At 48.6% G+C, this 27,319-nt stretch overlaps 2 protein-coding genes across 9 annotated transcripts in view; one reads left to right on the top strand and one right to left on the bottom strand.

The window, feature by feature from the left end:
- Positions 1–335: 335 nt before the first annotated feature.
- Positions 336–26,216, top strand: PPIE (peptidylprolyl isomerase E). 7 transcript variants are annotated; one of them, XM_004025518.4, is made up of 10 exons: positions 336–419; positions 1,653–1,751; positions 2,856–2,899; positions 3,385–3,411; positions 4,716–4,797; positions 5,324–5,424; positions 6,899–7,022; positions 10,425–10,610; positions 14,427–14,569; positions 14,804–15,216. In XM_004025518.4, the coding sequence occupies exons 1-10, from the start codon at positions 389–391 to the stop codon at positions 14,870–14,872; spliced, it is 906 nt and encodes a 301-aa protein (XP_004025567.1). In that variant the 5' UTR covers positions 336–388; the 3' UTR covers positions 14,873–15,216. The 7 variants fall into 7 exon arrangements, with proteins under 7 accessions (XP_004025567.1, XP_063556119.1, XP_063556125.1 ...); XM_063700049.1 differs by having other exon boundaries at positions 339–411; XM_063700055.1 differs by lacking the exon at positions 14,804–15,216 and adding an exon at positions 24,068–24,202 and having other exon boundaries at positions 343–419.
- The window catches only part of BMP8B (bone morphogenetic protein 8b), a 30,753-nt gene continuing 21,702 nt past the window's right edge, over positions 18,269–27,319 (bottom strand). Inside the window, exons 4-7 of one of the 2 annotated variants that reach the window (XM_031008576.3) lie at positions 26,187–26,381; positions 25,276–25,355; positions 24,642–24,752; positions 18,269–22,084 (exon numbers count right to left, since the gene is read on the bottom strand). In XM_031008576.3, coding sequence (XP_030864436.3) covers positions 21,935–22,084; positions 24,642–24,752; positions 25,276–25,355; positions 26,187–26,381 — 536 coding nt within the window. In that variant the 3' untranslated portion in view covers positions 18,269–21,934. Of the gene's footprint in view, positions 22,085–23,774; positions 23,911–24,641; positions 24,753–25,275; positions 25,356–26,186; positions 26,382–27,319 lie in introns of those variants that run through there. The other variant, XM_055392226.2, reaches the window with a different exon arrangement.

The following is a 27,319-nucleotide window of genomic DNA, read 5'->3' as shown; positions in this document are numbered from 1 at the left end:
CCGGCCAAGAAAATATATATTTTTTATTTTTTCCAACCATTTCAAAAGGTAAAATTCATTCTTAGCTCCCAGGTTGTCCAAAAACAGACGCGCAGGATGGCCAAGCACCATAGTTTATCGTTTGTCCATAATAATCGGGTTGATTCGGCCAAGGTTTCCCTCCCTCAACACGGTGCGCACTGGGAAGCGCGAGGACCACGTCCCTTGGTTTACCACTGCGCACCGCACAAGGCGCCCGATGCATCCGGGTAGCGGGATGCCGGTTGGACCAACGCGAGGGTGGGCGGGGTCTGAGAGCTAAGCGTCGGGGGCGGGGCCAGAGGGGGCGGGACAGTGGGGAAGAGGACGGGCCGAGGGCTGGCTTCCGGCGGAAAAGCGCGCGAGCAAGATGGCCACCACCAAGCGCGTCTTGTACGTGGGTGAGCAGGCGGGGTTGCTAGGCGGAGTCTGAGTGAACGGGACCCCCAGAGGGTCGGGGCGTGGGGTGGGACGCATCTCTGAACCAGGAGGACGGCGAGCTGCTGTCAAGGCCGGGTCTCTGGCGGTAGTGCTGGCGATAGCTCTGGTTCTGCTTAAACTCCTTCCAAGGTTTCCCACTGTCCTCAGGAAAAAGTGCAGACTTCTTAGCAGTACGCACTTCTCCAGCTTCTTTGCTTTGCTTCCCAATTCGCTGGGTCTCCCGAAAAATGACCCACTTGCCCCCAAGGGTCAGGTTATTTCACACCTTTGGGCCTCTGCTTTTGCGACTCCCTTGCAGTGAACAGCCTTGCCACACACCTCAGGTGCGTGAACCCGAGACGGAATGATTATTCTGACTTCCTAGCCCGCTGAACTCCAACGGGCCCCGAGGAGCGGTAAGGAGTATTATGGCCCTCCGGATCCTCTCGTTCATTTGTTTTACAAACATTCAGTGCAGCGACGGCTCAGCCCCGGCCCCTACCATAAAGGAAAGAGTTCCCAGACTAGCCAGAAAAAAAGTGGAATTACCTCAGTAGCACACTTTTGATAAGCGCTGTAGTGAGGATCGATCATGATAATATGGGCCTGGCTGCGGGACAAATGACCCATCCATCTGGAGAAGCAAGGCAAATTCTGGATGCGGCAATGCCAGAGCTGATGAGCAGGAGTTAGCTACGTAACCGAAGCAGAGGCAAGGCTGTTCACTGCAAGGGAGTCGCAAAGGTGTGAAGTAGCCTGACACTTGGGGGCAAGTAGGTCATTATTCGGGAGACCCAGGAAATTAGGAAGCAAAGCAAAAAAGCTGGAGAGGTGGGTACTGCTAAGGAGTTTGCACTTTATCCTGAGGACAGTGGGAAGCCTTTGAAGGAGTGTAAGCGAAAAGTTAACGGGTTCAAATTTGCATTTTCCTAAGATCATTCTAGTTGGCTTTGTGGAGTTGATGGAATGGAGGTAGGGAGGTCAGTTGTGAAGCTATTGCAGTAATCCCAGGACTAGATGAGAGTCTGAAAGAAGGGCGAAGGGAGGAATATTTTTCATAAGTATGGGTGGGCAGAGATGAGAGGGGGATGTTTGTTTACCCAAAGAACTGAATGGAAGGGTCCTGTCCCCTGGCTAGCATGCTAACTGGGCTGCAAGTACTTCTGCAAGAGTATGGAGATCAGTGGCTCAGAAGGCCCTCGGCTTATTTGCAGGTGGACTGGCAGAGGAGGTGGACGACAAAGTTCTTCATGCTGCGTTCATTCCTTTTGGAGACATCACAGATATTCAGATTCCTCTGGATTATGAAACAGGTGAGTTAGCGTGTCTCACGTTCAGAATCCTCTTACTAGGAAAATACCTTAAAAAATTAAAGTCACATCACAATTCTAAATATGCATTCTAAATATGGTTAGTATACACTACAGGTAAGTTCAGGAAGGTGCCTGGTGACAGTGATCTCGATGGAGAAGGAATGTTCTGAGGCCATGTGGTTGTGAACTCTGAATACTTTCCAGAGTCTTCAGCTGTTGGATTGAGATAAGACAGATTTTTTCAATAGACCAGTAGGGAGATAGGTTTGAACTACATTGAGATTTGAATGTTGTTTTAATCTACCTGATGGGTACCCCATCCCACCTGCTCCTTCTTGCAGCTGTGCTATTAAATGAGGCAGCAGGAAAGCCTAGCCCCATAATGGGTGTGGGTGAGGGCGGGGGTTCTTGGCCTCTGCACCCCTGGGTGGGTTTCCCATTGATTGGTATCACAATCACAGTTCAGTTTTCTGTTTACCTTTGTTGTCATTTTTTAAGATTATAGTTTTAGGTCTAGTTTTATCATCATCCTTGCATATGATTGTTAGCAAGGTCTTTAAACTCTCTGGGCCTGGGGAATCTTTATTTGCAAAATGATAAGGTTATATTGGCTTTCTAAGGGCCTTCTAGTCTCTGAGTTCTATGATAAACATTATTGTGCTTGGTCTTTCTAGTTAGTTCAGCATTTTCCTGAAGATAAACACTGAGCATCTTTATCTGGTTTTAGGATTCATGCTTTATGCACAGTTGATGTGCAAAATATATATTTAGATAGATAATTGATAGGTCAAATGACTTTATTTTTCTAATTGCTTTGCATGCAATGGTTAAGGTTTTAAGTTTGGCTTTCGTAGAATAATTGAATACTTATCAATTAAAAATACAGTTTACTATTCAGCTATGTCCATTAAAAAAACAAAGTTTATTATTGCTGAAAATATTGTATAAGAAGAATAAAGAATGAGATTCCTTCTTCCTAAATAGTGATTGGATAGAACTTCTGGTGTTTGGATACGACATGTAACTGACTTCACTTTGTGACCATCCTGTTTCTTCCCACTACCCCACATAGTAATTACTTGTTTTTGTTTTTCCATTTTGTAGAAAAGCACCGAGGATTTGCTTTTGTTGAATTTGAGTTGGCAGAGGTGAGAGTCTGTGTTACTAGTGTCTAGTCCTTGGTTTGTGATGTTGTTACTGATTACAAAGGAAGCTTTTCACCATTTGGTTAGGTTGTTGGGCCTTAGGCTGATGCTGCCAGAGAGATCAGAGGTAAGTGCTGTTCTAAGGAAAGCGTCTCTCACATAATCAGACTGGACTGTGAATAACATGTCAGACCTGCCAGGCCCTCCCATTCCTGCCCTGCAGAGGAGCTAGCTCCTGCACCCCTGTTCATTGAGCATTCTTGCCTGGAAGTAGTGATTATTTCTTGTGCCTTCAACTAGATGGCAAATTGTTGCACCACCAGCTCTAAAATCAGCCAGGAAGTGCTCTTTGTTAGAAACACGCACAACCTAGGCAAGAAATATAGAGGTGGCATTTTTCTGGATTTTTGCTACTGAGCATGTGTTTAGACACCATAAGAAGCATTTGGCTGCAAGCCTAAACTTGTACCTTTGTCTTTCCTTGGCAGGATGCTGCAGCAGCTATCGACAACATGGTACGGCTGGGAATCTTAATTCTAACTAAAGTTGCTTTTTGGTGGTACAGAGGGTCCTTATTCATATATCAGTGGTCTGGACTTCCAAAGTTACAAGGTTGCATGGGGAGGTAAAAATTCTCACGTGAAAATATTCACTGTGAATTGATCGCTTATAAAATTAGTTCTTACTCAGACTCCTTCGCCATTTCAGAATAATGTAAGTCGTCATCATCCTTGTTGACCAGTCTCTCACTGGCTGTCCCGTGTTTAGGATAATTTGCAGACACAGTGCAAATTGATTGCACAGTGTAACTGCATATTTTGCAAAATAGCAGGATTTCATGAAGTGTTAGACCAATTTACAATTGAGAAGAGAAATTTAATTATGGCAGGTGCAAATCACTGATACAAATGATTTGGATATTCTGGAAAGGTCCTTGGGAAAAATGATGATGCTCTTTAGTATTTGTGCCCTCCTTGAGATCCTTTTAGTTTTCATGTCTGATAAGAAGTGCAAAGATACCATACTGTTGATAAAATTTTGTTGGAAAAATAGTACTTCAGTGCCTGTTACTTTTCTTTCTTTCTTTCTTTCTTTCTTTTTTTAACAATCTTGAACTCATGAGTTCAAGACTTCTCAGCTTCTCAAGTAGCTGGAATTACAGGCTCAAGCCAACAGGGCTACCTGGGCTACCTGTTACATTTCTTTCTACCAAGTTACATTTCTTTCTACCGATTAGTGCATAGTTAATCCTGAATATTAGTTGTAAGAAACTTGTTTTTATTATTTTTAGTTTCATCACAGTAATTTCCCAGTCAACCTTTTAAAATTTTTCAATTTTACCACAAAATCTTTGTCACCACTTCAAGTGGAGTCACCTTAAATGACCTTTCCTGGTACCGATTATCTTTGGATAATGAGATGTTGTTTTATTTGTTGTTCTGTTATCCATTCACCAAACATACTCATCAGCTGTCAGAGGTCATTTTTCTTTCATTTCAAAGCTTATCTTGACTTTTGAAGGTGAACTCAAATACTGGGAAACTGCATTTATTTTTGTGATTTTGGAGTGTTCTGAACCCAGAGTTACTTTTGGTAATATAGGTCTTTGTGTGCTGCTGTGAAAGAAAGGGGTGTGTGTGATGGTTCTAGAGTTCCCTGAAACCCACAGGTGGCTTTGGGGTGGCTGCATAGCTTACTGGTAGAGGCCCAGGGATTAAGGGAGGACAAATCATGAGTGTGTCTCAGAAGTATATGGAAAGCTGGCTGGCCCTCTTTTAACCTAAGAGAGTTTAAGCAGCTGGATTTTCAATCTTTTCAGAATGAATCTGAGCTTTTTGGACGTACAATTCGTGTCAATTTGGCCAAACCAATGAGAATTAAGGAAGGCTCTTCCAGGCCAGGTGAGTAGGAGCAACTTCCAGATTCCCTGTGATGTTCTGCAGTTTGGCCTTAGTTGCATTTTTTGTCTCTATTTACTTGAAAGTAGACGCTAAATGCTGCTTCCTGGTAGATAGGAGTAGATGATGGTTCACATTGGGAAGGGCATGCACCACCTTTTTAGAGAAACAAGTGAGTTTGAGCTTCTCAGCAAAGCCAAAGTGATTGTTTCTGTTATGAGAGAAATTCCTGCCTGAGCTCATCTTTCCCAGTTTTCTTGATATTCCATTCCTGGGGTCTCCATCAAGGGCTGAGACCAGCAAAGGCTACACCTTTGCTTTCGGCATAGCTATTTTCCTTAGCCCTACTGAGAGCTGGACTTCAGGGCCGACATTCTGGATGGGAACTTTCCTTACCCCTGGGAGTTCTCAGTGGGGAATTGTCTGGCATACAGGCCATGTAGCATCTTCCACTTTGCTGACCAAAGCAGCTACTTTTCAGTTCAAGCTGATAGCTTGAATGAACATTTGTTTGATTCTTTCCTTTCAGTTTGGTCAGATGATGACTGGTTGAAGAAGTTTTCTGGGAAGACGCTTGAAGAGAATAAGGAGGAAGAAGGGTCAGAGCCTCCCAAAGCAGAGACCCAGGAGGTGAGAATGAAACTCCTGCTTCCAGAGGACAGGCCGGCGCTGTCCACAGGAGACTTTTTTTTTTAAGTTTTAATGGAAATTTGCCAATATGTATATCAAAGTGGAGGGAATGAATAGTGAATTCTTAGTACTTTGGTAAAGTCAATATTGAGTTCTTAGTACTTTGGTAAAGTCAATATCGAGTGAATTCAAGGGCGAAGCTTTGGGTCTCTTGTCCATGTTGTGTTCTATGTGATGAGTGTCTCAGCTCTGCTCAGGTATGGATTTGTGATTATCAGCTGACAGGGAGGAAGCTGAGGTGCCCCTCTTCACCCCTCCTGATCAGTCCCCCTCCTTCACTGAAGAGTTTGCCACAAGGGTCGTGGTCTTCCTATTCCTGTGCTAATGGAGGGGAGACAGAATAGGGTAGTGTCCCTTCCTTCAACCTGTACATGGGTTCAGGGTTCTCCAGTCCTACAAGAACCTGCTGGGGCACTTCCCCCTGATTCTCAGCATAGTCTCTGACAGTTGCTTCCTGGGCGTCCCCTCCTCTGAGTACTTTGTGAATGTACTCAGAGTACATTCTTCTATATTTGTCATTCTTCTGTATTTCTTTCTTGGCTCATGGTTTCTCTCTTTTCTCTCAGCTGAAACAGTAGCAGTCTATCTCTAGTTTTATGCAGCCTCTCTTATGCTGTTGACCTTCATGGTCTCTTTCTAGTCCTGAGCTTCAGATATTTCTGCCTGCAAGTCTCATGAGCAGCTTAAGTTTGCCTAAAATGGATTCTCCCGCTTCTCTAATCCTGTCTTCCTGTGTTCTCAATCTTGGCTAATTTGCCACCATTCATCCACACATTGACCCACGCCAGAAATTTGAATGCAAATCAGAACTCATAAAGTGGCCATCGCAGTCAGTGGAGTCCCCCTGGATCATCCTGTATCCTCTGCTTAGTCTTACCTACTTGGAGCACAAAGCAAGGCCCAACATCTTCCACTGTCTTCTGAGCACTTAGGCCTGAGCAAGAGGGCTGCCCCCTTGCTTCCATGTAGTCAGCCAGTGTATATGCAGGGCCAAGCACAGAGGGAGGAGGTGGTACATGGATGGGTCTGCCTAACTAGAGGACAGTGGGTGGGCTGGAACTGGCATTTGAAGATACTGAGAGTTGTGGATCATGGACCAGAAAAGTGCTGTTCTGTGACTGTGAAGCAAGAGGAGGAAGCAGATGCATCTGAGGGCAAGCATAATGAGATAACACGCCCGTGTGTGGGGCTCAGGTTAGCCAGTGCTGAGACCTCCTGTCGCTGGGCGTCCAGCTGGGTACTACGGCCATGGCTCCTGCCTCCTGCAGCCCTATCAGGGCCCAAGGCCTTCCCCGTCAGCACTTGCTCCAGCCTACGCACTGGAGTTGTGTTCTGGGTGGGTGTGTAGAATACTCGCACTCCTACTTAGCATGTCAGGGAGCTCTCTCTAACTAGCAATTTCTTCTGCACCTAGGGAGAGCCCATTGCTAAAAAGGCCCGGTCAAATCCTCAGGTGTACATGGACATCAAGATTGGGAACAAGCCGGCCGGCCGCATCCAGATGCTCCTGCGTTCTGATGTCGTGCCCATGACAGCAGGTGAGCAGGACGCTGTGGTCAGAACGGCAGGACGCTGGTGGCTGAGCAGTGAGCCTTTCCCAGGTTCTTACTGCTTCACTTCTTGTGTCCTTGATATTGCTTCTGACCTAAGTTGATTTGAGGCATCTCAGATCCTGGGATCTAGTAACAGATAAGTCAGAGCAGGTGTTTTTGAAGCTTTATAAGTGCTGGCTTACTGTTTTTTAATCATTTTTTAAAAATACAAGTAAATAATGTATTCTTTTTTTTAAAGAATACCATATACATATATTCCAATAATATTTAAGACAATAAATTGAAAATTCATTTTCCCCTCTCTACATCCAGTCCTCAATTCTAGAAGTAACTAGTGCTTTTATTGAGTATTCTTTGTAATTTATTAAATATTGACTTCTATTCTCTTTTTAATCTAAATTTTATTATCTAGACATATAAAGAGTCAATTCAGTTTCACAAAGCTTGTTTTGAAAAAACAGTTGTCCGCTGGTGCTGTCCCTATGCCCTGCTGTCAACACCATTTGCTGCTCCTCAGAGGAGCGGATTTCAACTCTTAGGTGTTTTGGTTTTTATTTCCATGTTGATAACAGTTTTATATTTCTACTTCCTGTTTTCCATTTTAAACATTATCTTCTGATTTTCTACTTCAGAGGACAAAGAATTAGTTTTTTAAAATCCCCTTCCCTGCCCCCTCATCTTCCCTGTATAGGTACCGTAATTTTGGTTAGGTCCTAAGTTATTTTAACAATGTAAGCATCATGTGATAACTTCCTTTCATGCACAGCATTTTGTTTTGCCTGGAATTGATAATTGCCTTGTTTTTGCATAGTTTTCTGTGTAATCATTCCTGATTTTCTCCCAGACTATCCTGCTGGGGGCTTTGCATCCAGGTGTCTGCATCTTGTTAAGGGGAGATGAGGGCAAGGCTGAATTCCTCAACATTCAGTATATAAACTTTCACGTAATCTCCATTTGTCATTATGGTACCTCAGCCCTCACTATGTGTAGGATGTCCTAGTCCAGAGACCCTCTGCTTTAACCTACCAAAGACTAGACCCCCAGCTGGCTACCAGGTTGGGGAGGGGTGGCCCCCAGCTGCAGAGTCAGGGAGAGGATCCCAAAGATTAACCACTTTCTTAAACGGGCTTTCAGCCAAACTTACTGTCTCCAGGATTACCTGCACCCTTTCCTCTGAGCTTTTGGAGTGCAAATTGAGTTGCTTCTTGGCTTTTACCAGCTTAAGATTCAGCTTTCTCAGGTCTGCTATATCATTTAGGACTCTTCTATTTGTTTTCTAACTTCAGAAATTTTGTTGCTGTTGTCTCTTCCTCCCTGCTTTTTAAGTTTATTTTTTGGCTATTTTAGCCACTTTAAAGTGTACAGTTTGTTAGCAGTAATTACTCTGTTCAAAATTTTTGAATCATCCTAAACAAAACCACTTATCAAAGGTACCTATTAAATAATAACTCCCCATTTTCTCCTCCCCTTAGCTTCTGATAACCTCTAATCTTTGTGTCTATGAATTGGCCTATCCTAGATTTTTCGTGTAAGTGGAATCATACAATAGCTGTCCTTTTCCGCGCCTTGCTGATTTTGCATAGCATAATGCCTTCAAGGTTCATCCTTGTACCATGTATCAGTGCCTCATTCCTTTTTGTGGCTGAATAACATTCCGTTGTATTTGGATAAATATCTTGTTCATTCATTTGTTGATGGGCACTTGCACATTGTTTTCACCTTTTGACTATTGTAAATGCCTGTGTGAATATCCACATGTAAGTATATGTTTAAATCCCTGTTTTCAATTCTTTTGGATATATATGCTTAGGAATGGAAATGCTTAGTCATATGGTAACTCTGTATTTAACTTTTTAAGGAAATGCCAAACTATTTTCCACAGTGGCTGGACCATTTTACGTTTCTACCAGCAATGTATGAGTGTTTCAGTTTTTCCACATCTTCTCTTTTTTTTTTTTTTTTTTTTTGAGACAGAGTCTCGCACTGTTGCCCGGGCTGGAGTACAGTGGCGTGATATTGGCTCACTGCAACCTCCGCCTCCTGGGTTCAAGTGATTCTCGTGCCTCAGCCTCCCGAGTAGCTGGGATTACAGGCGTCTGCCACCATGCCCAGCCAATTTTTTGTATTTTTAATAGAGACGAGGTTTCACCATGTTGGCCAGGCTGGTCTCAAACTCCTGACCTCATGATTCGCCCGCCTCGGCCTCCCATAGTGCTGGGATTACAGGCGTGAGCCACCATGCCTGGCCCACATCTTCTCTTAACAGGTGTGACATGGCATCTCATTGTGGTTTTTATTTTTATTCCCTACTGACTAATGATGTTGAACATCTTTTCATGTGCTTGTTGACCATTTGTGTATCTTCTTTGGAGAAACATCTCTTCAAATCTTTGGCTTATTTATTAACTGGATTGTTTGTTTTGTTTTTTTTAAGAGACAGGGTCTTGCTCTGACTCCCAGGCTGGAGTGCAGTGGTGAGATCATGGCTTACTGTAGCTTTGAACCCTTGACCTCCAGTGATCCTCCTGCCTTGACCTCCCAAAGCACTGGGATTACACCGTGCCTGGCCATTTTGTTGTTGAATTATAGGAGTTCATTATATATTCTGGATATTAAACCCATGTTAAATATGATTTGCAAATAAGCATTCTCCCGTTCTGTGGGTTGCTTTGCCCTCTATTGGTATGGTTCTTTGATGCATGCCTTAAATTTTGATAAAATCTAATTATTTTTTCTTTCACCTCTGCTTTTGGTGTGACATTTAAGAAACCATCACCAAATCCAGAGTCATGAAGATTTGCCCCTATGTTTTCTTCTAAGATCCTTTGGTTTTTCTTTTAAAAAATCAGTTTCCTACCAATTTAGTGTGGTTTTGGAAGGGAACAGAGCTCGAACATGTATATTCAATCCCCCTTCATCAGAATCTCCTATAGTCCTGGCCAGGTGTGGTGGCTTACACCTGTAATCCCAGCACTTTGGGAGGCCAAGGCGGGCGGATCATCTGAGGTAGGAGTTCTAGACCAGCTTGGCCAACATAGTGAAACCCCATCTCTACTAAAAATACAAAATTAGCCAGGTGTATGGTGCATGCCTGTAGTCCCAGCTACTCGGGAGGCTGAGGCAGGGGAATGACTTGAGCCCAAGAGGTGGAGGTTGCAGTGAACTGAGATTGTGCCATTGCACTCCAGCATGGGCAACAAGAGTGAAACTCCGTCTCAAGGAAAAAGAATCCCTTATAGTCCTTACAAGGTTAGTATCACAAAGTTTTATAATGAGTATCTCTTATTTTAAAACAAAAATATGAACATTAAACAAAAGTTTTTTTGAGGTTTCGTTTTATTTTGTCCTGTTTTTTAACCCCAGAGCTTTTTCCTTTCTCAATTCCAGAGAATTTCCGCTGCCTGTGCACTCATGAAAAGGGCTTTGGCTTTAAGGGAAGCAGCTTCCACCGCATCATCCCCCAGTTCATGTGCCAGGGTGGTGATTTCACAAACCACAACGGCACTGGGGGCAAGTCCATCTATGGGAAGAAGTTCGATGATGAAAACTTTATCCTCAAGCACACGGGACCAGGTAGGAGCCAGTTGGCATGTGGTGACGAGGGAGGCTGGGCAAGGGTGGGATGGCCAGGCAGGATGGAAGGACAGGTTGTAGTTCTGGCTGACGGACTAAGAGTGTGGAGGAGACCCAGCCACCAGACATAAGAGAACCATGCAGCCTTGCTGGGGTGGAGTTGGCTTGTTGACATTCAGGTACTGTTCATCCCCCAACCGTGTCCACAATTCCTATTAGCCCCGCTTGGATTCTGTGGTCTGCTGTTGCAGGCTCTTATGCTCTCAACCCCACCGCTCTCCCTGCCCTCGTCATCAGATTTACTCAGTAAAATCTCGGTGGTTAGTCCCCCAGCAACTAGAGAAAAAACACAGAATTGTACTGAACAATCCCACTTGAAATTTATAACTATAGTTCTTAAGGGGACCCTTGCCAACCTGACCAGATTTCCCTACTTGATGCTCAGTCCCAACCGGAGATGATGTGTCCATGCCTGTCTTCACTTCTGAAGCCCTCATATCATCACCTTCCCACCTCATCTAATGCTTCGCCTCCTGCATCTCTCCACTCGTGCATGCTCTTTCTTCCAATTACAGGGGATGAGCTGTCTCTCCTAGGCCAGCCTCTCCACCTGTGGACTGGATCCTGTCCCTCTCCTCTACTTAGGAACATGGCTTCTAAAGTTGTCCCCTTCTTGTAATCCATTTCCCCTGCTCTGCTAGATCAGTCCATTAGCATGAAAGCATGCAGTTATCAACCTTTGAAAAAAATCTTCATCCGGTTGCCGGGTGCAGTGGCTTAGTCCTGTAATCCCAGCATTTTGGGAGGCAGAGGCAGGCGGATCACCTGAGGTCAGGAGTTGGAGACCAGCCTAACTAACATGGAGAAACCCCATCTCTACTAAAAATATAAAATTAGCCGGGCGTGGTGGCGCGTGCCTGTAATCCTAGCTGCTCGGAAGGCTGAGGCAGGAGAATCACTTGAACCTGGGAGGCGGAGGTTGTGATGAGCCAAGATCGCACCATTGCACTCCAGCCTGGGCAACAAGAGCGAAACTCCGTCTTGAAAAAAAAAAAAAAATCTTCATCCTTGTACTGTTGTTCCCTATCCAGCTATCACCCATGCCCCTGGTCCCCCATCTTTTTTCAAGAAGTAAAAGCATAACTCCTTGAAAACATGGTACAGACTTGCTGCCTTCGCGTTTTCTCTAATCCCTTCTAGGCAGACTTCTAGTCCCATCTCGCCATTGAAACCACTCTTGCCAAAAATACGAGTAGCCAGTTCTTGGCGATCATCTTATCCCACCTCCCAGATGTTATCCCACCTCCCAGGAGCATTTCATATTACAGGTTGAGTGTCCCTTTCCTGAAATGCTTGGGACCAGAAGTATTTTGTATTTTGGAATATTTGCATTATACTTACCAGTTGAGCATCCCAAATCTGAATATCTCAAATCTGAAATGCTCGAGTGAGCAGTTCCTTTGAGTATCATGTCAGTGCTCATGAAGTTTCAGATTTTGGGGCATTTTGGATTTTGGATTTTCACATTTGGGATACTCAGCCTGTACTAACTGTTCTCCTTGACTCCTTCTTCACTTGGCTGGTAGGACTCCTGCCTCTTCTTGTCTCCTTTTACCTAGATGGCTGCTTTTTCTGTCTTTGCTATCTCCTTCTTTTCCTGACCCTTAAACACTGAAGTGGCTCAGAGCCCATTCTTTTGTTCTCCAGAAGCCTGTTACCCTGTGCTCCGTTTTTCTAACTGGTGGTTTGTAGGGCCCCTCTTTACTATACTGAACTGACATGTGTAGGTGATATAGCCCACTGACCCACATCGTTATTTTAAAAATCAGTATTCATCTGTAACTATAATAGGGAAGAACATCAGAGGAAATAAACGAATTTGTATAATAATCAAATATGTTTCCAGATGTGCATGCTTAAGCACAGCTGTGTCAGAACACAAAGTGAATTATTCACGCGTCTGCCCCTGTACTCAAACGCAGCAGTTAGAAATACAGACGGGAGTGTCAACTGTATACCACTAGCAGGGATGCTATTGGTGATACGGCTTTGTGAGATGGTAGATAAAGTTGATTAGAGTCCAAAGTAAAGAATAATCTGTTTATTTACATAGTAGTTACATTCCTAGAAGATTCCATGGAAAATCAAAAGCACTCCAAAACTTTGGGCTTATATGTATAATGGAATTATGTTTTAGGTGCAGATAACTGTAAACACATTTTTTACCTATACCAATATCTGGCAGGATATTTGTTGTTTTGTTGTTGTTTGGTTTTTGTTTTTTTGAGACAGGGTCTCTTTCTGTTGCTCAGGCTGGAGTGCAGTGGTGCAAGACGGCTCACTGCAGCCTCAACCTCTCCAGCTCAAGCAGTCCTCCTGCCTCAGCCTCCCAAATAGCTGGGATTATAGGTGCACGCCGTCCATAATGCCAGGCTAATTTTTAAGTTTTTTGTAGAGACAGGGTTTCATTATATTGCTCAGGCTAGTCTGGAACTCTTAGCTTCAAGTGATCCTCCCACTTCAGCCTCCCAAAGTGCTGGGATTACAAGCATTAGCCACTGCGCCCAGCCTCTAGCAGGATGTTTGTAAGGGCCAAGAGGATATGAGACAAATCATTGTGCCAGACATTGCAGAACATCTAGCATTCCAGGCCCCCACCTGCTAAATGCCAGTAGCACCCCCACAATATTTCAGACAGTCAAAAACACTTTCAGGCCAGGCACGGCGGCTCATGCCTGTAATCCCAACACTTTGGGAGTCTGAAGTGGCAGCCCAAAGCCAGAGGATCACGTGAGTTCAGGAGTTCGAGACCAGCCTGGGCAACATAGTGAGACCCTGTATCTACTGAAAAAAGAATAAAAAAATTATCCAGGTGTGGTGGTGCACGCCTGTAGTCTCAGCCGCTTGGGAGTTGAGGTGAGAGGATTGCTTGTGCCCCAGAGATTGAGGCTACAGTGAGCTGTGATGCACTCTTGTACTCAGCCTGGGTGACAGAGTGATCCCCATCTCAAAAAAAGTAAATTCAGATTTCCAAAGGTTTCCTAGGGACAGGACACCAACCCCACTGAGAAGCAGTGCCCTAAGCAGTCACACCCGGTCCCAGGGCTTTCAGCGGTATCTCTGAGTTAAGCTTGTGCAGGTTGGCATCTGCATGCTGATGGCTCCCTGAGCTCCAGACTCCTGTCCAACTGCCTGCCTGTTGTCTTCACTGGATATCCCGCGAGCATCTCACACTTTACATGTCTAAAACAGCTCTTGGCCTTCTCCCCTAAACTCTTCCTCCCCCTCTTCCCTGTTTCAATAAATGACTCCACCATCCACTTAGCCACTTGATCAGAAACTTAGCAGTCATTGTGGACACACACACACATACATACATGTACACATACACAGACACACACATATACATGTACATTCTCTTATGTGACAAATGTCCATGTTACCAGGCCTCACTGTGTCATAGCTGTCATTTTGAATGGCTCTTTTCCACTGATTGTGAGCTCCACCAGAGCTTGGACTATGTTCTGCTCATCAATGTTCCCAGGGCTTAACAGGGACCTGGTTGCCAAGTAGACACTTAATTGTTAAATAAATGAATTAATGAAAGAACAGACCAGTATAAAGTGATTGAAACACCTCACTTACCATTTCACTGACTATTAACTGAATCAAAGATAAGGTGGCCGCATTTGCATGTGATCTGTGCATCCCCGAGTCTGAGCCTGACTGGCTGAAGGGCTGTCAACAGCCTGCACAGACATCCTTTAAGGGCTGGTAGCCAGGGTTCGGGGAGCTGATGGTTGTTCTCTCCCTCAGGTCTACTATCCATGGCCAACTCTGGCCCAAACACCAATGGCTCTCAGTTCTTCCTGACATGTGACAAGACAGACTGGCTGGATGGCAAGCATGTGGTGTTTGGAGAGGTCACCGAAGGCCTAGATGTCTTGCGGCAAATTGAGGTATGTCGCCAGGAATGGGCCTCCTCCTTACCCAGGCCCTTGGAGCACAGCCCTGTGGGAGGGCTGGAGAGTCTCTGTGGCCTGAGAGAGATGGCCAGGGGCTGTGTCCAGCGGGAGGGGCTGCTGCTGCCCAGGTTCCGGGGTGGAAGTGGGCAAATGGGCAGGCAGGGGTTGGTATCCCTAAACCACTGTTAGTCTCCAGCCTTACTCCCTCACTTCTGTTGTGCCACAAAGGCCCAGGGCAGCAAGGACGGGAAGCCAAAGCAGAAGGTGATCATCGCCGACTGTGGGGAGTACGTGTGAGGCGGCACTCTCTCTGCTTCCCCCTCCGCTCTTGACCCTGCATATCCAGGAAGGAACTGCCAGCCTCAGAGGAGGCAGCACCGAGGGTGCCTGTTTGAAGCAAGCAGCATTTGGGATATGAGCCCTTCCTCAGGGTCCGCTTGGAGCAGCTCCTCTGCAGGCACAGCCTGGACTATTCCCAAGCACAGCTGTGGGCCCAGGAGCCAGCGCAGGTGCTCCCCTCCACCATGGGCAGGCTGTGCAAAAAGCCACTGGCTTTTCTCAGCATTTGCTGCTGGGCCTTTCCTGGGACTACCAGTGTGGCTCTTACGTGTTTTCTTTGCTAAAATAAACCCTAGTTCTTATATTGCTCTTCCTGCTAGTTCTTGGGAGTTGTCAGAGATTGTGTCTGTGGCTAAGCTGGACCTCTGAGGCAGGCTGGTGAGTGGGGAGAGCAGAGCATCTTTTCCACAGCTTTCATTTCCTCCCTTGGGCCGATCCCCTTAGATGTCAGGTGATGTATCTTCACACAAGGCATTGATGTCAGGGCAACGGAAATTAAAGACTGGAAAGTTCCGGTCTTCTGCTGCCTTTGCTCCTAAACCCAGCTGCCGGTCTCGCAGCCAGCAAGTGTACTCTCAGTGGTTCATTTGTTTATTTGTTCACTTTCACCCTACAGATTTTAAAAAATGAAATTTTTATAACTCAGAGTGCCTTCTCTGTGCCAAGTACTATGCCTATTTGTCAGGAGACAGGAGGCCAACAAACTACATGTGCCTAATCCAGCCCACTGCCTGTTTTTATGAATCAGGTTTTATTGGAACACAGCCATGTCCATTTATTTACATATTGTCCATGGTGGTTTCTTACTGCAGTGGCAGAGGTGCGTAGGGGGCTATAGACACAATACAGGCTATGGTCCCTGTATTAGGGTTTTCTAGAGAAGCAAAACCAATAGGATGTGTATATATGTAGAAAGAGATTTATTTTAAGGAACTGGCTCAAGCAGTGGTGGGAGCTGGCAAGTCTGGAATCTGCACAACAGACCAGCAGGCTGGAGACTCAGGAAAAAAACTGATGTTGCAGTTCAACTCTGAGGCAGTTTGGAAGCAGAATTCTTCCTCCAGTGATCTCAGTCTTTTCTCTCTTAAGAATTTCAACTGATTGGATGAGGCCTACCCACATTATGGAGGGTAATCTGCTTTACTCTCTACTGACTTAAATATTAATCCATCTAAAAAATAGGCCAGGCATGGTAGCTCATGCCTATAATTCCAGCACTATTGGGAGGCTGAGGCAGGAGGATCACTTGAGCCCAGGAGTTCAAGACCAGCCTGGGCAATGTAGAGACCCCCATCTCTAGGGGGAGAAAAAACAGCCAGGTATGGTAGTGCACACCTATAGTCCCAGCTACTCAGAAGGCTGAGGTGGGAGGATCGCTTGAACCTGGGAGGTTGAGGCTGCAGTCAGCCATGGTCATGCCACTGTACTCCAGCCTGGGTGACAAGAGGGAGACCCTGTCTTGAAAAAAAGAAACCATCATCACAGCAACATCTAGACTAGTGTTTGACTAAAAACTGGATACCATGGCCTAGCCAAATTGACACACAAAATAGACCATCACAGTCCCAAGGCCTAAAATACTTACTATCTGAGCCTTTACAAAACAGGATTGCCGGCCACTGAAGAGAACAAATGGTCCCACCCCCTGCTGAGCTCACAGTCTGGCTCTCCTGTGTGCAGCCACTTCTTGGAGCTGGCTTCTCTCCACTCCCCCTCCAGATGCTCGTCAGCCAGGCGGTTGTAAAGAATCTCATCTGCTGAAGGCTTTTAGCAGGGACTGAGCCCTGTAGCTGTTGGACATCTCCTGTGGGTTGGGTCACTCAGACCATTCAGAATCCACTGAGCTGAGCTTTTGCATCTTGGATTGAGATCTGGATGAGCCAGGAGGCAGGAGAGGCCCCGTGGTCCTCATGACCCTAGGATAGCTCTTGCTGAGGGATGGTGGCATTCTGCCCTACCTCTGGCTCCCATGTGCCGACTGGACTTTCTGAGCTCCAGCTGCTACAGTTGACTGAGTTTCAGGCTCCATGTAGCTGGGATGTACTACATGGTTACCCCTCACCCCTATGGAGCTTCCAAAAGAGACCCTCCCTCAAAGCACAGCCCCTTCTCTGAGTGCAAATAATGGCCATCAGAGGTCAGTCACAGGTGTTAGGCAGGCATCTATGAAGCTGGGGATGATAGCACTGACTTCAGTGCTTGGACGAGAACCAGGAGAGAGTGTGTAGAAAAAGCACAGCCAGCCTCCCATAAAAGGACAGACTCCTGTGACAACCTTGTCACTGTGTTCCTCCCTGATACTCTGGGGAGGTGGAGGCCAGTGGGCAGTTCTGAAAGCTCAGCAGGTTTGGAGCCATTGGGTGTGGACTCCTCTCCCAGTGTTCCACCTGGGTGTCCACAGATGTTATTGAATGCACACTGGAACCCTGCACAGGTAAACTGAGGCTTTAGTGGCGTGACTGCCAAAGGTCACACAGGGTGGTTTGGCAGAGCTGGGATTAGAAGCCCAGCCTGTCTCTCTTCAGTAGTAATGGAGTCCTGGGAGGTTTACTAGGCTTTAGCCTCAATCTGTGGCGGCAGGGTCCACAGCCCTGGGGAGTGACACAGTCATGGTCCCCATGATTGGCCAGGACCTGTGTGGAGAGACACAGGAGACAAGACCCTGCTCTTCCAGGCCAGAAGGGAGGGGAGCCCCAGAGCTGGGCAGCGGCATGCCCCACAGCCTGGCCACCTGCTTCGGCTACGCACCATGCAGCAGCTGCACCTGGCTGCCTCGGGAAAACTGTGACCTCTCTGGGAAGTGGAGCCAGTGGCTCTGTGGGCGTCCTTTCCTGCAGCCTGGAGAGCAAAGCGGCTTTCCCTGGGACTGTGTGGCTCCTGTCCCAACTGGCCTCCCCATTCCACATTCCCATTGCTGGACCAGCACCAGGACTGGGCACAGGGCTTCCTTTTGCTGATTCATTTCCCCCCTAACTCATTCAGAGTTGAGCCCCATCTGAGTCCCCACATGCTGGCCCTGAAACAGTTACAAAGGCTGAAACCAGGGATGGCAGGCCCAGGATCAGTGCTGTGGCTGTTGGAGTGTCCTCTCCAACAGCATGACAGCCGCCTCCAGGTGCTCCCAGCATCTGTTGCAGTCATGGCAGCCTCACGGCAACCTCGAAGAAGGAATTATAGAACCAACTTTTTATTGTTGAAAATGGAGTCTTGTAGAGTTGAGTGATGGGAAACTAAAGTAGAAAGAGCACATCACAAAGAAACATATATAGTACAGTGTGATCCCAATTTTGTAAAAATATCTGTAATATGTAAGCATAGGTATTTGTATATCTTAAGAAAAAACGCCTAGAAATAAAGTCACAAAAATATTAATAGTGTGTTTATTTGACTTGTGGGACTGTAGTGATTTGAATTGTATTTTATTTTTTATATATCCCACTTTCCTCCAAAACTGCATTATTTTTTTGAGAAGTGAAAGACATTTTTAAAAAGGGGGTCAAGTGCCCATCCAGGGTTCCTTTCAAAAAGGGGGCCAAACAGTTGACCTGGATGGGCAGTTCCCCCATGCAAATTGCCACCCAAGACACCTGGTGGGTACAGACCTCTCTCAGCAGGACATGGGATCCCGGTGTCTGGGAACACAAGAGCAAAGTTTCACAGCCACTGCCACAAGTGACACTTGCTAGGCCTTTAAAGGCTATAAGAATACAAGTCCCGCCCTCTGAGGGATGCCATCTGTAGATTGTTTAGGAAAAAGCACAGCTCTGAAATAAATACATCATCACCTGCAGAACACATTTTGGTTTAATGGACAGACATAGAAGTGGCTCAAAAATAAGCAAATTCATTTGTAATAATACCAGCAAGTACCTATTGTTAAGCATTTATATGTCAGACATCCCAAAGATTTGTGTACATATTTAGTCTTTATAATAGCTTTGGGAGGAAAGAACCAATATCGTACTCTACAAAGGAAGAAGCAGAACCAGGATTCAAATCTATTTGGCACCAAAAATCTGCCCTTGCTACACTGCCTCTATTCCTGTTTCTTTGGACCTTTTCCAGAACATGTTACTTCCCTGCCTCAGTTAGAAGTTAGTGACTACGAATCCCTTGCTGACTTGGCCTCAAGGCCAGTATTGCATCGCAAGGACCAAGACTGCTGGGCATTCCTCTTTTGCCTGTTGTATGTGTCCTCTCTTCCTGTCAACTGTCATTGATTTCTCGTTGCTGTCAGTAGATCTGAAACAACCACCACCATCATCCTTCCAACCCTCATCTGGAGCAACGAGATAAACAGGCCATGCCCTAAGCAAAGAAAAGGGAAATGGTGGTATCTGTGCTGCCAGCCTGGGCCACCCGCTGCAGATGCACATGCTTGGCTCAGCAAACAGATAAGGATTAAATTCATGGACTTTGTGTTCATTCACAGTTGTTTCATTGCTCAAGGGATTTTTCTATTTTATATCATTTGGTGACTATCTGGATGATAAAAGTTGCTGAAAGTCTGATGGCCAACTAGGTAGACAAAGCCTTATGTTTTTCCATTGTTCTGTATGAACCAGGAGGATCACAGCTCGTATTGGTTCCTGCTGTGCACAGCTTGATTAATGGGTAAGGTGTACTCCATATCTACAAACCTTCAGGTAGTTTACAGACATTCTTGGTGCACCCCTAACTATGCCAGATCATTGGCTGGGCACTAAAGATACAGGTGGAGTAAAAAATTAATTGTCAAAATAACTGGCTAATTTAAAATTTACAATTGCCTAGAAGACCATCTTTGATGTTAAGAAGGAACAATTAAGTAAATACTAGGATGGCAAACAGGTTCCATCATTTCATTTTGTTGAGACAACAGTTTTGCTCATGTCACCAGGCTGAAGTGCAGTGTTGTGATCTCTGCTCACTGCAACCTCCACCTCCCAGGTTCAAGCAATTCTGCCTCAGCCTCCTGAGTAGCTGGGATTATAGGCATGCACCACCATGCCCAGGTAATCTTGTATTTTTAGTACAGACGGGGTTTCACTGTGTTGGCCAGGATGGTCTTGAACTCCTGACTTCAGGTGATGTGCCTGCCTTGGCCTCCCAAAGTGCTGGGGTTACAGGTGTGAGCCACCATGCCTGGCCAGGTTCCATGTTATGTGCCAACTCTGCTTCGTGACAGCCACCAGAGCCCCACATTCAGGGTTATGAGGCTGCTTCTGGCTCACTATGAGGAGTTGGTAGACAGATTCTTTGGCTGAAGTTTGTTTGGAGATCAAAAAGTGCAGATAGAAAATGGAGGCCCAGATAAGGAAGCCACCTACAAGGCAGGTCTCTTCACCTCCAGGCCAGAGCTGAGATCCCTGTGCTGATAGGGAACTCTCCAACTTCCAGACAGCCTGGGGCTGCCCTTTGGGTACATGGGAGGGTCTCTTCCTCTGCGCTTGCACATGGAGGCCCTCCCTGGTCCAGGTGGAGGGGCTGCTGTCCTGCAGTGTGGCCCCAGCCTCCACCCCTGCTGCTGGACCAGCTCTCCCCAGGCCCCTCCCTGGGCGTGCAGCACGTGAACTCCAGAGAGGCACATCCTTGGGCCCATGGGGAGGAGGAACCACTCTGCCAGGCTGTGCCTGTGGATGGGGTGGGCGCAGGATCTGCTTTTAATGACACGGTTTGGGCAGCTGGACTCTGTCTATTCCAGCAGGTAAATTACAGGCTTAGCAAGTCAGAAATCAAATAAACACTCCAACTCCCAGTGGCTGCTCCAAGGAGAACAGCGGTTTCCGAAAACAGCAGAGGCTGAGACAAACCTCTCCACCCAACTCAGCCTAATTACTACTTGTCACTCCCTGAAAAGGACCTTTTCTTTGACTCACAGGCCCAAGACACAGGACAGGGCTGCTGGGCACCCAGGGTGACACTGACTTTGGTGATCAGCCTGTTTTTGATGGCCCCTGGCCTCGCCCCAGACCCGGTCACAGGCTGCCCATGTTGCCGATACATGCTCGGGCAGGGATGGACTGCTCCTCAGCATGGCAGAAGATGGCAACCAGGTTTCACTTTACATCATATCTGTTGGCAGTGGCTGTGCTGATCATTTGAAAATTCCACTCAGATTTGGAAGAAAAACATTCCAGATTGATTACTGATGTCTGCCATTCAGAGGGGAAAGGGAAATGATGGCATCTGTGCTGTGCATTGTCATCCTGGGCCACCCAATGCAACCACATGCTTGCTCAGCAAAGGGAAAACTCCACAGAGCTGAGCTCCTGGTGGGGCAACATGGTGGCAGATAGATGGGTCAATTGGAAGCCCCAAGATTTTTCTGTTTCTCCAAAGCAAAATGTCCATGCACTTACATGTCTTTCCTAGATGGCAGAGGCAAATGCAAAGCAGGAAGACAAGGGAAGATAAATGCCATTGGCTTTAGCCCTAAATCATGCTGTTCACTCAGCTTTTTCTTGAGTTGACTCCACGTCTACCTGTGACCAGTGGATCAGTGCTTCAGATCCATGAATATACAACACTTTAGGGGGTATCCAGTTTTATACCCCACCTTGCACCTCGGGCAGGCAATGGGGAGCCAACCAGACCCTGACTACACACACCACACCCTGTGATGGATGGTGAAGAGCTCAAGGTGGCCAACAGTGGGCTCCAGGTGCCTCTCAGGTCATTCCACATCTATCTCACGACCTGGGCCAGTAAGGGGCATGGATAGGACCTCAGACAGGACTTCTGTGCCAACCCCAAAGAACCAGCCAGGACATGCCTCCAGGAGAGGCGTTTGCATTTGGGTAGAACACTGCCTGATGATTGAGACCACCTGGGCTGGAAACAGGACAGTCACACAAATGCCTGGCAGGGCAAGGGGAGCATAGGAGCCTGGCATGAAGGAGAAAGGGTCATGTACATGGTTGTGAGGGTCCTCCCTGGCAATGCCCCGGCCTGGGGTCTGGCTGGGTTTGAGGGTTTCCTGCTTCTGAGGGGCCCGATCCAGATGAGAAGGGCAGCTGCAGTAGGGCTGGGCGGGTGGGCTCAGTGGCAGCCGCAGGCCTTGACCACCATGTTGCGGTGCTTGCGCAGGATGACATTGTTGCTGCTGTCATAGTAGAGCACAGAGGTGGCGCTCAGTTTGGTGGGTGCACAGCATGCCTTGGGGACTGCGTCTGGCGTCATCAGGTGCACCTGGCCAGGAAGGGGGCACAGGCAGGGGCATGAGCCCAGTGGCCTCCTCCAAGGACCCACCCAGCCCCACCCCAGCTCCACCTGCTCCCTGCCCTGGCCATCTCCAGGCCACATGGGAGCAGCACAATAATAACTATTAACAGGAATAAGAGCAGCCCTCAGGGCTCCAGGAGTGGGAGCTGTAGTTACACGCAGTGCCCAGGGAGGGACACATGGCAGGGGGTGTGGGGCAGGTGGGCAGGGCGCTAATGAGGGGCCTCGAGTCCCAGGCCAAGGGCTCAGACTTCCTCCTGGGGATAATGGGAAGGAGAACCTCATGGCCAGGTTTGTGCCTTAGTGAGGTCCCCAAGGGGGAGCCTGGAAGGACCACTTTCTTCTTTTGGCCCTTCGGAACCCCCAGAGGCTCTGCCTCCCACACCCTGGCCTCCCTCCCCAGTCTCTGGGAGGCCAGGCCTCCGCCCCTCTCCTGTGCTGCTCCTTCTCCCAGAGGACTGCATCCACCCTCAGCACTTCAAGGCCCTGCATGTGCCCACACCTCTCCACTCCCCAGGCTCAGCTTGGACCTCTCTTCTGAACTCTAGACTTGCGGATCCTGCTCCCCTCGCCACTTCTGCACTTGGGGTCTAATGGGGCCTCAGCGGAACATGGAGTTCCTCCCGCCCTGACATCATAGCCCCTGCCTGGGAGGCCTCCTGGATGACTCCTCTTGCCTCCTCCCTTCCCTGGGAGCAGCCCCTGGCTCAACCTCCACCTCCATGCTGCCTTGGACCACATGCCCCGTCCAGCTGCCATCACCTGTCAGGTGACCACAGCAGCCTTCACTCGTCCCCTGCTCCTCCACCTTCCACCACCACCCCCACCCCCAATCCCAGCCTCCCCCAGCAGCCAGAGAGAGGTCCTTCTGGAGGGTGACGTGGACCAGAACACTGCTTTGCTAAAGAGCTCTGACAGCCTCTTCGGTTGCTTGGAATAAAACACCTTCATTCAGACCCCCAGGCCCTAGGGGAGCCCGCCCTGCCCACCCTGGTGTCACCTCCCTCCGCCCTCCTCCCACTCACTGCACCCAGCCCCTTCTCCCTGCTGGCCCTGAACCTGCCAAGCTCACTCCTGTCTTAGGGCCTTGGAATTGCTCCTTCTGCTGGAACATTCCTCCTCCAGCTGCTGACTGGCCCCCTCCTTCTGTGGAGAGGCCAGGCCCAGTCTCTCCCCACTGATGGAGCAGCCACTCTGCTCTTCCTCACAGGAGACGTCACCTCCACGGTTGTTTTGCTTTGGACAAACCAACAAACCGACAGCCTCCCCTAGAGCACAGTGCCTGTCTGTTTGCTGCCCAGCAGGTTATGAGTGCTCACTTCAGTTGAGCCCCTGAGGGGCAGGGGCAAGGGCAGAGGAGATGGAGTCCGGGAGCTGCAGGTGCAGTCACCTTCCCGTGTGCCTCCCACACATGCAGCCATGAGAACCACACGGCATAAAGGGTGGCTGGGCTGGGCCGCCCCACGCGTCCTCATCATCCCTGGGCCTTTCCAAGGAGGCGGCTCCAGGTGTCCAGCAAACACCATTTGACTGCCCAGAAAGGAAGCATTATCATAGGCTCAGAGCAGCTTTTGGTAATTTCTTTCCTCTAACACCAAGGCATTGTGTGTGCACGTGTGTGTGTGTGTGTGTGTGTGTGTGTGTGTGTGTGTGTGTGTGTGTGTGTGTTTTAATTTTTATTTTAGAGACAGGGTTTTGCTGTGTTGCTCAGGCTTGTCTTGAACTTCTGGGCTCGTGTGCTGCGATTACAGGGTGAGCCACCGCACCTGATCAAGGCATCACTGTTGAACCTCCTAAGAGGAAAACATAAGGCTGTGCAATACCAGGAACTGGGATTCTAGGTAAAAAGTTCTAGAAGGAAGCCTCGGTGCCAGAATCCGCAAACACACAGAGCACTCAACAGTGAGCAGCACCAGTGATCCCATCAGAAGCCTGCTTTTGTCCTTTAAGGTTGCCCCAGACACCAAGGCATCAAAAGCCAGGGGATCCAGAAAAAACAAAGATGGCCAAGAGAGAAACTGGGGGAAAAGCCAAAAGGTTGAGAGCCACACCATCTAGAAGCTTCCTGCCTGCGGTGCGGCACAGGTGGGTGAGTGCACACGCACACCCCACACACTGTGCGCACATATCACGGGCGGTCAGACTTGCCAGCATACTCGGGCGCCCGTGTGTTAAGATCACACAGCCCCACACAGTGTACACGTCTATTTCGTGTGCTGTGCCTCTGAGCGCCGCACGCAGGTGTGTAAGTGTCCCACAGGAGTTTGTTCGGTGCATAGAACAGGCACGTGTACGTGCCTGTTCACATGTGTCAGTGTTTGGGTGCGAGTCTACGTGTAGTGTGGCTGTATGAGGACCAGTTCCTGCAGAGCTGTGGGAAGTTAGCGACGTGACGGACTGTGCAGACAAAGCCCCCTGAGACGCGGAGCAGGTGGCCTCACTGCCCTCCCAGCCAGCTGGACCAGACCCCTCTCCACAGGGCCCCCCACCCCAGGGGGCTGGGCAGGATGGGCACGGTACTGACCAGGGACTGCAGGATGGCGTGGTTGGTGGCGTTCATGCAGGAGTCCAGCGGGAAGGAGCACTCCCCCTCACAGTAATAGGCTGAGTAGCCTTGGGGGGCGATGACCCAGTCCTGGGGGGCAAGGGAGAAGGTGAGTCCCATCCATGTGCTCCTCCCTGAGCCTCAGGGCCCAAACCCATCCTCCAGCCCTGCAGGGCCGTCTCCCCCAAGAGGCTTGAATCCACCCAGGAACCCCTGGCAGAAAAGGCTGGGCAGGAGCTCAGGCCCAACATCCCCCATATCTTCACTTTGCGTCCCCTCCCCAGCCGGCCCTCCCTGGTCGGCCCTCCCCTGCCCACGCCTCCCAGAGCTGCAGTCGTAGCCAATGCAGGGAGGTCTCAGTTACCCTGTGGCAATGCTGACAGCTTAGTTGGTTGATTCAGTCTTCATTTTCATGGTTTTAAAAAAAACAAAAAACTGAACAAAAAAAACCCCTTTCTCACCATATTCTCACTTTAGAAAACTTGGAAAACACAGAAGAAAAAAATACATAAGAAAATTGAAGTCACCCATGATTCTATGTCCTCCCTACAGATTCACTTCTGATCTACAAGTGGTGATTGTCATTTCAGAAACAAGAAGAGTCAGCAATTACCAGCCAGCCGAGGTCCTGGAAGCTGACGTAGAGCTCGTGCCGACGGCAGACCTGCCGGCCGTGGGAGCCGTGGACGTCATCTGCAGGGACAGAAGGGGCAAGGTCCTTTCTGGGGTTCCTGCTGTGTGCAGCTACTATGGGGTACCAGGGTGGGGGATGCCCTTATGAGCACATTTGTCAAATAAATGAATGACAGGAAACCATTTGGTCTCATAAAGCCCATCCCTGGAACTCTGCTTGTACCATGACCCAGCTCAAAAGCCTGCCATGGCTCCCAATGGCTAGAGTGACACTGTGCCCAGTCCTCCCCTGTCCTTCAGCCTATGAGCGTCTTTATGCTCCAGTAAACAGCCCAGCAGGACCCTCGGCCATCCTGTGCCTCCTCCTCTCTGGAGACCCCTGTGACTCCAGCCCACCCTCTCCTGCCACACCCATTCCCGAGATTCAAGTGGCTTACGACCAGGCCAGTCAAGGGCCGACTCCCTGGGAAGGAGGGCACGGGGTTGGGTCAGGCCTGTCCCTGATCCTGAAGGGCTTGGCCCAGTTGGGGAGAAAACTCGCATAAGCAACCGAGGATCCCGCAGGGTGCCCAGGCACAACCGCAGGTCATGAGGGGCTGCGGCTCCCAGGGAAGGGGCAGCTGATTCTGATGGAGGCTCCTGAAAAAGACCTGGAGGAGCCAGGGAGAGAGAGGGGGCCTTCTGGGCAGCAGGGACAGCCAGGACAGGCCTCTGGAGTGCTGGTCACCAGGGTGCATCAGGGCAAAGATGGTGTCAGGAAAGGTGGCTGGAGAGTGGCCGTCAGCTTGAACTGACCTGAGCCTGAGGGCTCTGGGCCACCACTTGGTTCTCGCCCTGCCTCTCTCAGCCAGAAGCCCGCAGGGCCTCGACCCCAGCCTGCCCAACCCTCACCAAAAATCCCTGGGAGTCGGTTGGCCTGCGGCAGCTCGTTGGTTTTCTTCGGCTGCCTCCTCCTCAGTGGCCTCACTGCCCGAGGGGTACGGATGGGACTCGGACTGGCCCTGAAGAAAGTGACCACGAAAGGCTGTTGGGAGCGCGGGGCCCGTTGACCCAGCAGGCCGGCCAGGCCAGGATCCACGCTGTGCCCTGAGACAGAAAGGAGAGAGGGGTCACTCATGGGCAGTGGCCCTGCAGCAGACACAGCAGCGGTCTCTCTGCTGGGGCCTGGGTAGGTCCAGGAGCATGGAGGCTGAGGACCCAAGGGGTCCTGCTGAGCCTCAGTTTCCACATCTGAAGCCTGGAGTCCTTGGTCCAGCCGCAGCCAGTCCACGTCTCTCCTGGGGACAGATTTGGAGGAGGTGGGAGGGGGTGCTCAGTGAGCGGCAGGCGGTGTTATTAGTGACAGCTGTGTCACAAATAATAACATTTGTGAAGTGTTTTGTTTTACAAGTTTGAAGATTTTTCCCATGGATCACCTCATTGGGTCCTTACAGTAACCCTGCAGCTCCTACTTCACAGGAGACCCAGAGTCCTACTGCCAGTGACTCCGAGAACCAGCGCTCCCACCTTGGTCCAAGGACCCCGAGGCCTGTGTTCTGTCTTCTGTCCTGCACTTTCTGGGGTGTGAATGTCAAATTTATCACCGAGACAGCTCGTGGTAGCATCTGCCAGGTTTAGTGAGTGCTTGTTCTGCTGGGCACAGCCCAAGAGCAGGGCATTAACTGTCTCCCTGATGCCCACAAGGGAGATGCCAGGCAGAGCAGAGACATTGGAACCAAGTCCCAGAGCCCAGGTTTCAGCCTGCGGCAGTCTCATTCCAGAGCCCAAGTTCTTATGCACAAGCTGGGTTTATGGACAGAAAAGAAAGAAAGAAAAGGCTGAAGCAGAGATCTGACTTGGGCCTCAGCCCCAGGAGGAGTGAAGCCTGTAAACGGGATTGTCCCCCACAGCCGCTTCCAGACTGAGGATGCCGCTGAAAACATGATAACTAACCCTGGAGATGCCAAGCCTCACCAATAAAACTGTGTATCATCCTGTACTTGTTTGGATTTCAATAACCTTTCTATTGTAAAAGCAATTAAGTA

The sequence above is a fragment of the Gorilla gorilla genome, chromosome 1, assembly GCF_029281585.2.
Source record: "Gorilla gorilla gorilla isolate KB3781 chromosome 1, NHGRI_mGorGor1-v2.1_pri, whole genome shotgun sequence".
NCBI lineage: Eukaryota > Metazoa > Chordata > Mammalia > Primates > Hominidae > Gorilla > Gorilla gorilla.
The sequence above is the reverse complement of the archived record's forward strand: the minus strand, read 5'-3'. Positions and strand labels throughout refer to the sequence as shown.

Bases quoted from the DNA above. Each gene is read 5' to 3' on its own strand.
- PPIE (XM_063700055.1), top strand. From the start codon at position 389: ATGGCCACCACCAAGCGCGTCTTGTACGTGG. The intron at 2,900-3,384 runs GTGAGAGTCTGT...TTTCCTTGGCAG, and splicing joins TTGAATTTGAGTTGGCAGAG to GATGCTGCAGCAGCTATCGA. The intron at 14,570-24,067 runs GTATGTCGCCAG...TTGTCCTTTAAG, and splicing joins ATGTCTTGCGGCAAATTGAG to GTTGCCCCAGACACCAAGGC.